This window comes from Rhinopithecus bieti, unplaced genomic scaffold (genome assembly GCF_001698545.2).
Source record: "Rhinopithecus bieti isolate Rb0 unplaced genomic scaffold, ASM169854v2 scaffold_33302, whole genome shotgun sequence".
Taxonomy (NCBI): domain Eukaryota; kingdom Metazoa; phylum Chordata; class Mammalia; order Primates; family Cercopithecidae; genus Rhinopithecus; species Rhinopithecus bieti.
In genome coordinates this window covers 1,599,336-1,611,229 of record NW_016814366.1, presented here as the reverse complement: position 1 = coordinate 1,611,229, position 11,894 = coordinate 1,599,336, and the positions used below count along the sequence as shown (strand labels likewise).

The window sequence follows — 11,894 nt, the reverse complement described above, 5'->3', positions numbered from 1 at the left end:
CAAAAAAAAAAAAAAAAAAAAAAAGAATCAAAAATCTATATTAAGTTTGTATAGAAGACAGCACTTGATTTACATAAAGAATTTTTTTTTTTTTGGAGACAGAATTTTGCTCTTGTTGCCCAGGCTGGAGTGCAATGGCGTGATCTTGGCTCACCGCAACCTCTGCCTCCTGGGTTTAAGCGATTCTCCTGCCTCAGCCTCCCGAGTAGCTAGGATTATAGGCATGCGCCACCATGCCCGGCTAATTCTATGTTTTTAGTAAAGACGGGGTTCTTCCATGTGGGTCAGGCTGGTCTTGAACTCCCGATTTGAGGTGATCCGCCCACCTTGGCCTCCCAAAGAGCTGGAATTACAGGCCTGAGTCACCACGCTCGGCCCAGCATATTTTTTTAAAGCTTCAAACCACCAACTTAACCACGTAGAAATAGTAAGCATAATACCGCCATAACCAATTTCTCTCTTTACCAGTGCTATCAGTTAGCAAATCATGAATATTGCGTATTAGGTATAGTATATGTAGCTTTCTGTTCTGACAGCAGAGTTTATGTGCTAGTTCTGGATTTGTCTTAATAGATGATTTGAAAAAGAAAGCATTTAAAAGGATTCTGGTTTTACTGACTGATTATTCTCTGTAAAAATTCTACTCGGCTAGCAGCAAACTATCATTTTAGAAAAACCCTTTTCCACTTTGAGACCAGTGAGATGGAGTGACAAGAACTCCTGAGCCAGAAGCTAAAAGACGTGTTTTTAATCCTGGTGATACCACATAACTGGCATTGCAGTTGCCAGTAACACGAGAACTTGCTTAACTTTCACCAGCCAATGAAGTTATTTGCTTGCTTTCTTACCTCCTGTTACAGTGGAAGCAATGCTTTGTATCCTCTTCCTTCCCACTCTCTGAAGGATGACTGTGCCCCATCAATAATCCCTTCGCACATATTCAGCTACTTTGTGTTCACATTTAAATACTTGTGTCCCTTCCTCTTCAAAAAACGAAAACTCATAACCATCTAGTTAGCTTTTTATTGATTTCCTGTGCACAACTGAATTTGTCTGCTTCTTTACTTCCTACTCACTGTACTCTCACTGTCCCACTGAAATGGCTGTTGTCCAGTGTCACCAATAATTTCTGTATTGCTAATCCTAGTAGGTCTGCAATCCTTATTTGTGATTTCATTTTTGGAAAAGGTAGGTGTTGCTAAAGTCAGTAAGGCTACAAAGATGTTTAGAGAAAGTTTGTGATGGCAAAAGAAAATAGCTTTCTTTTTATTAATTTATTTGATAAATATTTATTGAGCGCTTTTCAAGTCATTGACCATATAGTGCTAGATAAAATGGACAAAGTTCCTATTTTTCTAGAGTTTATGTTCTCATTGGGGAAAACAGGCAAACAAAATAAGTAAAATATTATCAAGCAAAAATAAAGTCAAGCAGAGGGAGTTAGGAGTTTGGATATGGTGAATTTTAGATGATATGGCCAGCAAAGGCCTTACCGAGAACATGACATTTGAGCAAAGACAGGGAGGTAAGAGAAGGCACCATTGCAGGTATCTGGGACGAGTGAACCTGGCAAGCAATTCGTTTGGTCTTAGCAAAAATAGTTCGTTTGTGATATGCGAGGTTTTTGTAGAGTCTTTGTGATTAAAAAGAAGGATTTTGTGTGTGTGTACAGTTGACCCTTGAACAATATTGATATGGCCTGTATGGGTCTACTTATATGTGGATTTTTTTCAATAAATATATTGGAATTTTTTTGTAGATTGGTGACAATTTGGAAAAATTCACATGAACTTCATACCCTGGAAATAATCAAAAAAATTAAGGAAAATCTAGGTGTCTCATGACTGCATAAAATATATATAGACAGTAGTCTGTTTTATCATTTCCTACCATAAAATATATATAAATTTATTATAGAAGTTAAAATTTATCAAAACTTTTACACACCCCTGTGAACCAGAGAAGAGTCATGGCATTAGAGGAAAAAGTTGAATTCCTTGATAGGTAGCTGTGATTGTCACCATTTCAGACAAACGATTCATCTTATAAACAAAGGATATAAACTTAATGGTATTGGTATTGACAGATACAATACAGTACTATAAATGCATTTTCTCTTCATGGTGTTCTGTTCTGTTCTCTTCTGAGACAGGGTCTCACTATGTTGCCCAGGCTGGAGTGGCACGATCTCAGTCCACTGTGTAACTTCCACCTTCTAGGCTCAAGCAGTCTTCCCACCTCAGCCTCCCAAGTATCTGGGACCACAGGTGTGCACCATATGCCTGGCTAATTTTTTATATTTTGTGTAGAAATGGGTTTTGCTGTGTTGTCCAGGCTGATCTTGAACTCCTGAGCTCAAGCGATTCACCTGCCTCGGCCTCCCAATGTGCTGGAATTACAGGTGTGAGCCACCATGCCTGGCCTTTTGTGGTTTTCTTAATAACATTTTCTTTTCTTTAATTTACTTTATTGTAAGAATATAATATATAAATACAGCATAATGGACTGTCAACAGTAGGCTGTCAGTAATTAAGTTTTTGGGAATCAAAAGTTAATGTGGATTTTCGACTGCATGGGAGGGTTGGTGCCCCTAACTCTTGCATTGTTCATGGGCCAACTGTATACTGTTGCAAATTGATAAAACATTATTTCTTTATCATAGTTTAATCTATAGAATAAATGAAAACAAAATATTCTAAAGTTAATTTTATTCGACATTTTCTTTGGCATCTAAATGGGTGCATGTTTGTTTTTTGTTTTTTTTTCCGAGACAGAGTCTCACTCTGTCATCCAGGCTGGAGTGCAGTGGCGTGATCTTGACTCACTGCAACCTCTGCCTCCCGTGATCAAGCAATTCTCCTGCTTCAGCCTCCTGAGAAGCTGGGATTACAGGCACGCACCACCATGCTTGGGTAATTTTTGTATTTTTAGTGGAGACGGGGTTTCACCACGTTGGCCAGACTGGTCTCAAACTCCTGACCTCGTGTTTCATCCACCTCGGCCTCCCGAAGTGCTGGGATTACAGGCGTGAGCCACCGTGCCTGGCTGGGTGCATGTATTTATAGTTGGAAATGTAGGTAATAGCATCTTTATTCCTTAAAGAGACATAGTTCTTTTTTTCTCCCAGGCCAGGCACAGTGGTTTACACCTGTAATTCCAGCACTTTGGGAGGTCGAGGTGGGCAGATCCGTTTAGGTCAAGGAGTTCAAGACCAGCCTGGCCAACATGGTAAAACTCCATCTCTACTAAAAATACAAAAAAGTTAGCCAGTGTGGTGGCACACACCTATAATCCCAGCTACTTGGAAGGCTGAGATCACACCACTGCATTCCAGCCTGGGTGACGGAGTGAGGCTATCTCAAAAAACACACAAAGAAAGAATTCTTCTCTCATCTCCAATAAATAATATTTATTTAAGTCCCATTCTAGCTAAAGCCTGTGATTCTTTCTTAGTGTATTAGTGGTAAGATAGAATTATTGATGAGATAGCAGTCTGGATCCATTTCCGGATAGCTAATGGCACAAAGCGTCATTTCTTTGCCATTTACATAGTTATCAATAGGATGATTAAAGAAGAGAGAACTCAGATTTGAAACTTAAACAGCTGCAAAAAACAAAACAAAACAGTGATTTGACCATCCAGAAATAAACACTGTTAAAACATTTTGATGTTAATTCTTTCTATATACTTTCACTACACACACACACCCCCCCACACACACACACTTTAAACAATTAGCCTTATCCAGTACTGTTTTATAACATATTTTTAAAAACTGTATTATTAATATTTTTTCATATTATATGTTCTTCTAAAACATATTCAGCAGCTGCATACAGTCCGTCATATATATCCATGTTTATTTAACCAATTCCCTATCTATCATTAAATGTTAACTGGCTTCAAATGTTTGCTGTAATAAATGATACTGAAGAGATGTTTATATATAAAGTTTTGATTACTTCTGCTATTAATGCAGGATACTTTTTCAGGTAGTTTTATTTGTATAATGTATCTAGTTTTTCTTTCATTGAAACAGTGAAACTTTGCTACAAGAAAACTTAGTACTTAATGGAAGTTTATTTATCAGATAATGTGCTAGATACCTTGCAGTCTTACATTTTATAGTCTTTGGCTGTTTTAATTCCCAACTTTATAGATTAAGAAATCTATGTGTATACATGTATTTCTCAGTAAGTTAACAATTATATAGAAAATGTTCAGCAAATATCATAGGGCTTTGTGTAAGAACATGTTATTCAGCAGCCACAGGAGAAAATGAAAACTTACAGATGAAGTTTTAAATTCTGCTTCGGTTTTGGAGTATATAAGAAGACGAGTTTTGGGGTTCTGTGGTGTTTTACCTTAAAAGGGGTTTTAGGCCTAAAAATTATGTTATTTGGCATTCTTATCTCTAGGGGGAAAGTGTATGATTTTCTTACGAATCTTGGGTTTTAGTCATATGGTTACTCTGCATTGTATCTTTGCATTAGAAGTGGGTAATATTTATCTTACTAATTGAAGATGATTTCCTTTCACTTAAAATTCCAGGCATAACTTTTTCAGATGTTGCACTTGTAAGATCTAAGAGGTGAAAGTTGAATGATTTAAGGGTGAAAAATGTCTGTTGCAGAGGGAGGCTGGTGGGAGCAGTGAGATTCCGTGACTTAATGCTTTTACAGAGCTCTCTTGACACCCTTTGATTATGAACCCACAAGATAAGAATTGTTTTTGGAACCTGGTATTTGTTTCCTAATGCAGTGGTTTGTTTTGTCTTAGTCACATCGATCAGACAACAACATGGCAGGACCCCAGGAAGGCCATGCTGTCCCAGATGAACGTTACGGCCCCCACTAGTCCACCAGTGCAGCAGAATATGATGAACTCGGCCTCAGGTGAGTGAGACACTGTAATTACAGCACATGAAATAATGCTTATGCATTGGTAAAAGTTGATGTGGAAAACAGTCATTACTCGTTTACAGAAACTGGGGCATGGGTGATGTTTATTGTCTCTCCAGTTTCATACGGAAGACATAGTCTTTTTAAAAATAACATAAGCTATATTATTGCCTTGTATAGTCGTTAATGCATAAGGGGACCAATAACTGAAAGCCAATGGTTCTTTAAGATCTGATTCTGAAGCGAGTATCTCAGATTTTAAGTTCTGTTAATTTTGACCTATTTGGTTTTGTTCTGCTACTTTCTTAGGTCTCAGGTATTTGAGTTGAAGTTACCCTCTTCCCTTTGTGGTTTGGATGGAAAGCCAAGCTGTGGTGTTCTTGTTTATTTATTTATCTATTTATTTGCTATGGTGTTCTTAACCCAACTTTTAATGTGGTTATTCATTCTACCCTGAAAATATTTAGAAGGCAGTAACTTTTGTAAACCCAAAAGAATATTTCTTATTCCCAGGGCGACCATGGATTATTAAACATATCTTCATCTTTTTTACAGAAGAGTATAAATCTTTTTTTTCTACCTCTTATTTGGCAATTTACTTGAATCTGCAGTTTTTCTTATCTATGTAATGGGGAGTAACAGTGCCCCTTATGATAGAAAGGAGGATATGAAAGGAAATAATAAAATTCATATGAAGCTTCTAGTAATTACAGAGTAGGTACTAAGTGAAAGTTTAGCTCCTTCATCTTCCCTATCAGATACTGTCTGGCCTCTTTCTCCTTCGTTAGGTGGGTTGAAGGCCACAGTTAGCCCATTATGTACCTTTGTACATGCTAGGAAAAGGTACCCTTCCTCTGGGAAGATGTAACAGTATGCCTGGCATATGAGATTGAAGCATTTGGGCTGGATTTCTGACCACTCCCCTGGCCCCCACACATTACTCCACTGCTGAGTGCCCAGGTTCAGGACATAGATATTAACAATAGTATGTGGCAGCTCTAGTAGACTTGATGGCTTACTCCACCACCCAGGCATTTTCCCCAGCCAACAAGCTGACCAACATAATATTCAGTAGCTACACAGTAGATTTCTTAAACAGCAGTCTTTGGCAAGGGACTGTTGTGGTTGGGTGGAAAGGGTGGTACAATTAGTTGACAGGAGGGTTCCTTGACTAGGCGAATTCACAGAACTTGAAACGTCCTTCTGCCCCTGAAGATGATGCCAGCATGCTGGAATGTTTCTGTTGTTACATACCTCTGCTCTTGCTTTTGGTGGGTTGAACATTTGAGTTCTAAAGAGTTAAGAGTGGAAAACAAAAAAAAGGGCAACATTTGTGATTGGGCTTTTCTTGACATAGACTTTAAATTCTGAAGAAAAATTAATTCCTTAAATCCTTAACTCATTATAATATGAATACATTCTCAGAATCTGTTTTATATGTGACATTTAATGTAAATATTTAATGTAAACAAAGTATTTTTACTTGGCAACTATTACTATGTTTTTTAATTACCAAATTTTCAAATAAAGTTGCGAAATCTGCCCTGTATTTATGGTTAAACAAGATGATTCACATTATTCATTTTGTCATGCTCCATCTAAAAATTATCTAGGCAGTTAATGACAAATAACATTAATTTAAACTTTATTTTGGAAGAGTTAAGTATTTTGCATCTAACAAGGTTGACTGTAATTCTTTTAGAACGTTGGTTTGGTTGTGTCCCATTACATTTTCTGATGGTCATGGTCTAGAGAAATGAGAGTATTTTGGCTGAAATTTGTGCTTTAAATCAAAGGTATATATCAACTTGGTTTTAGTGGGGTTTCTTTGTTTTGTTTTGTTTTGAAATGGAGTTTTGCTCTTGTAGCCCAGGCTAGAGTGCAATGGCATGATCTCAGCTCACCACAACCTCTGCCTTCCCGGTTCAAGCAATTCTCCTGCCTCAGCCTCCCGAATAGCTGGGATTATAGGCATGTGCCACCACGCACGGCTAATTTTGTATTTTTAGTAGAGACAGGGTTTCTCCATGTTGGTCAGGCTGGTCTTGAACTCCCAACCTCAGGTGATCCGCCTGTCTTCCGCCTCCCAAAGTGCTGGGATTACAGGCATGAGCCACCGTGCCCAGCCGTTTTTAGTGGGTTTGAAAAGAATTGTGGATGTTTTATTTCAGCTGGATGTCCTGGGCAGGTACAGTGGCTCACACCTATAATTTCAGCCTTTGGGAGACCCAGGTGAGAGGATCACTTGAGCCCAGGAGTTTGAGACCAGCCTGGGAAACATGGTGAAACCTTGTCTCTACAAAAAAAAATTAGTCTGTCATGGTGGTGCATAAGTGAAGTCTCACCCAGCTCTCAGGAGGCTGAGGTAGGAGGATGGCTTGAGCCTGGGAAATTGAGACTATAGTGACTTGTGATTATACCACCATACTCCTGGCTCGAGTGGGACCCTGTCCCTGTCTTAACAACAACAAAAAATTTTTTTGTCTTGTTTCTAAAATACAAAATGTTTTAATATAGTACATAAAAATTAGTATGCATATGCATGTCTAAATAATAGAGCTGTATGTAGTAAAGAGGTGACTTTGACACAGTTTCAGTGGAGTGGCAAAAAGCATGACTGGAGGGTTAGGAGTGAGGGGGAGAAGGCATAAAGGAGAGGGTTGTGAGGAGAGAGTTGGAAGGAGGAACTGAAATGGGAAGAGTCACCTCTGAAGAGGCTTGAGTATGTGTACATGGTGCTAGAAGGTATTTAACAATAATAATAGTATAATAATAATTCTTATTTGTATGCCAGGCATTCAGTGAAGGTCCATTTTGCACTGTCTCATTTAAGATCCCATGTTCTTCACTGTATGTTAACCAAAGATAGGATAACTGACAGAGTGAAGCCTCAGAGAAGGCAGAAACGACAAGGAACCACTAACGAACATCCTGGAGGTGCTGTTTTTAAATACTATTAATAGTAGATAATATAGGGAAACTGCTTCTTCAGAAGGTGGTGGGTGTGGAGATGATGTCTGCTTAAGGAGGTCTTGTTTCAAATAAAATATTGTTCCCTCAAGAGAATATTCAAAGAGAACACTTGAGGTCATTGCCTTTTATGGGGATGGTCAGACAGTATGATGGGGAAAGGAAGAGACTAGCTGATGGGTCCAAAACCAAAGGCTTTTTAAAACATCAACAGCAACACTGATACTAGGAGTCAGTCATAACTTTCAAAATTAGAGTGAAGTGTTATCTTAAATATATATGAATTCCCAGAATCAAGACAAGTTTATTTCTGGATTATTCTGAATTGGGTCATATGGAGGCCTGCTGGTCCAGTGCTGAGGGTATTGATAATATCTTTGCAGCACATGCCTCTTTTTCCTCTAAATTACATGCACTTGTTTGTTGTCTTTTCTTCCATTTCAGTGGAAGCCCATGGTTTTGACATGCTTTGGAATGAATGTCACTGTAATCTTCATATACCTCATGTTCACATGAAATAACCATAACGTCATGTTAGCATGTTAATAAAGTTTCAGTAAGCAAAAGGATGCTCTTCTCTACTTGGCAAAATGATCTTTTACGGAGTTTTAAAAATCTTACAGGGAACAAGGACAACTGTGAGAGCATTTAGTAAATTTTGAGGGCGTTTAATGCAACAAAGCAGAAAATGGCTTCCATTGAAGCAGGCTGTCTACAGAAAAGTTTCACCCTGAAGGGAATGTCTTCTGAATCTGCTGACCTGAAGCCTTCACATAAAAGGAGAAAGCTACACCATGCTTTTGAAGCACTCTCCTGGGTTAATCATGCTAAATGCAACTTGGTTTACATTTTTTTTTACTCATTATTTAATAAGGACTTTCTCCCTTTGCTTTTTTTTTGAAAAAGAATTCTTGTCATTCATAATTGAGTCCAGCTTCTTGTTCTGCTCTGACTTCTTGTTCCTCATCCAACTGCTTTCCTTAAGATACTGTCATTTTCCCCAAACCTGTTTGCTTCAAATTTTCGTGGTTGACTAGGCTGAAAAATCTTTTAAGATTCTTTCCAATTCTTAAGATTTTATGAAACCCTATTTTGTTTTCTAATTTGCTTTAGCAAAATGATCAGATTATGCTTTTATAAGTCCTTTTCAAAATATGAGGTTGAAATGGTGGATTTTATGTATAGACTAGAGACCAGTGGTTTATGATTGAGCAAATATCCAAATATCTATAACTGAGAATCACCCAAAACAAAGGAGCACCTGGAAAATGTTCTAGAGGCAACACTCAGTACACCCTTAAAAGAAGATTAATTTATATTCTTTAACTATGCCACTTAAGTTGCAGGGTAAATGACAGTGAACTTTGTGAAAGAATTTGAAAGGTGAGGAAGAGGAAAATAGAAAAACAAGAGGAAATGCAATAATTTATTAAGATAATGGTTTTATTTTACTTTATTCTATATTAAAATGTTCAGTGTATAAGTATATGTATATATAAAGTCTAGTCTGTTAAATTACTTGAGGTGATTGTCCTTTGAAAGTTAAAATTTATAGCTGGGCGCAATAGCTAACACCTGTAATCCCAGCACTTTGGGAGGGCAAGGTGGGTAGATCACGAGGTCAAGAGATTGAGACCACCCTGGCCAACATGGTAAAACCCTGTCTCTACTAAAAATACAAAAATTAGCTGGGCGTGGTGGCACGCACCTGTAGTCCCAGCTACTCTGGTGGCTGAGGCAGGAGAATCACTTGAAGCCAGGATGCAGAGGTTGCAGTGACCTGAGATTGCACCACTGCACTCCAGCCTGGTGACAGAGCGAGACTCCATCTCAAAAAAAAAAAGTTACTATTTATAAGGCTGGGTGTGGTGATTCATTCATATAGTCCGAGCGCTTTGAGAGGCCAAGGTGGTGGGAGGATTGCTTGAGCCTAGGAATTCAAGACCAGCCTGGGCAACATAGGGAGACCCCATCTCTATTAAAAATAAAAATTAGCCAGGCATGGTGGCCACACTGCTGTGGTGCCAGCAACTTGGGTGACTGAGATTGGGAGGATAGCTTGAGCCCATGAGGTCAAGGCTGCATTGAGCCATGTTTGTACCACTACATTCCAGCCTGGACGACAGAGTGAAACCCTGTCTCAAAAAAAAAAAGAAGAAAGAAAAAGTTATAATATAAATTAGTTATTAAATATATATTTATAATAGCGTTTTGATGCCTGCTTAGGATCTGTAGTTTTTCTCCACATATTGAGAGTCAGGTAAACATTTCATGTTTTTTGTGTTCAACATTAGAAAAGAAAGCCCTGGGGACTGAAAAGTGATACTTCCTTAGCTCTATGTGTATGATATATATTAATTTTTTTTTGTTATACTTTAAGTTCTAGGGTACATGTGCATAACGTTCAGGTTTGTTACATATGTATACTTGTGCCATGTTGGTGTGCTGCACCCATCAACTCGTCAGCACCCATCAACTTGTCATTTACATCGGGTATAACTCCCAGTGCACTCCCTCCCCCCTCCCCCCTCCCCATGATAGGCCCTGGTGTGTGATGTTCCCCTTCCCGAGTCCGAGTGTTACTAAATTTTTTAATAGTATACTTGTTAACACTGATCCACAAGATTACTGAATCTTAAAGGGACAGTAAAGTCAAAGTATATTCTGTGATAATCCAGAAATAACTGTGTGCCAAATGACTATTTAGGATCATTAAAAGTTATGTCTTTAGATTTATATTAAGCAGAATCAACCCATTTATCTGCTTTTGAGAAATGTACATTTGATAACAATCCAGAGCCCAAATGTCTTATTACAGGTACATTCTAGAGAATTCATTATTTGTATGCTTTAAAGTTAGAAATTATTGGGATTTATTTGACAATTTCCAACTCTACCAGTGTAGCACTCAGATTTCTCTATTATGACAAACTGTGAGGAATTCCTAGGAAATACCTCAAGATGGGTGGAGAAAATGCTCTCTTGATCATGAAAGGTGATACATGTTAGAGGAATGTGCTAAGCACCTTCCTTGAAGTGGGGAAAAATGTTCAGAAGCAAGCACAGTGAGTAGCATAGAGCTGCCTTAAGGTTTGCCTCTTGTGTTCTCCTGCCTGTGTAATATCTCTCAGCACCAAAGATCAAATGAGAGATTGTTACCAAGAAAAATGACAGAGCTGGAAAATAGATGTGAAATATAAAAATGATGGGTAAATTATTGATTTAGGCTTTAACTTTAAACAGCACAGAGAGGGTAAAGATGTGTGAGAAGTTGCAGAGCCGACAGGGTTGAGGTTTTGGTAACTCCTACTTTATGTGCTGTAGTTCATTTAAAGTTCTACTTTTCACCTTTGAAACTGAGAGACAGTTTACAGTAAGGTTTAAGACCAAGGGCTCTTGAAATCCCATGGACCTGGTTTGAATCCCAGGCATCCTTTATTGTCCATGAAATCTTGGACAAGTTACTGTATCTACCTGTATCCTTCACTTGGAAAAAAGAGATAATAACTCATAGGGCTGTTGCGAGCATTAAAAGACAGAATCCATATCACATAGTTAAAATGTATTATTAATAGTATATAGTGCCTGGTATAGTGTCTTGCATATATAATAGGTAAATAAATGTGATCTGATATTTTACAATTTAATGAGTTTGTAATACCTGGTAGCCACTGTTACTTTGTTAACAATCTGTTACCACACTGTCTTTGAAGTTATGTTTATCTCTAAGCTTTTTATCATCAAATTGAGGCCATTGGCTCTTATCCAAGTAGTTGGTTCCTGATTCTTCTAACAGTTCTGGATTATTATAAGATGGAAATTGTCAGTCTGAAGTCACAGTATATGGGAAAAGACTATACTAACTGGAAACCTATTAGCAATGAACTACAACAAATAAAGCCCAAAGTCAGAGCAACGAAGAGACAGAGACAGTGTATTTGACTAGTTACTCTCAGGCTTGTATTCCAAATATCTTTTAAAAAACTTTTTAAATAAAAACACTTTTTTTTTTTTTTTTTAAA

At 37.9% G+C, this 11,894-nt stretch overlaps 1 protein-coding gene across 4 annotated transcripts in view; it reads left to right on the top strand.

Annotated features, from left to right (window-relative positions):
• Nucleotides 1-11,894, top strand: part of YAP1 (Yes1 associated transcriptional regulator) — a 122,776-nt gene that overhangs the window by 46,469 nt on the left and 64,413 nt on the right. For all 4 annotated transcript variants that reach the window (XM_017850110.1, XM_017850112.1, XM_017850111.1 and 1 more), the window contains exon 2: nucleotides 4,781-4,896. In XM_017850110.1, the coding sequence (XP_017705599.1) occupies nucleotides 4,781-4,896 (116 nt within the window). The remainder of the gene's footprint in view (nucleotides 1-4,780; nucleotides 4,897-11,894) is intronic.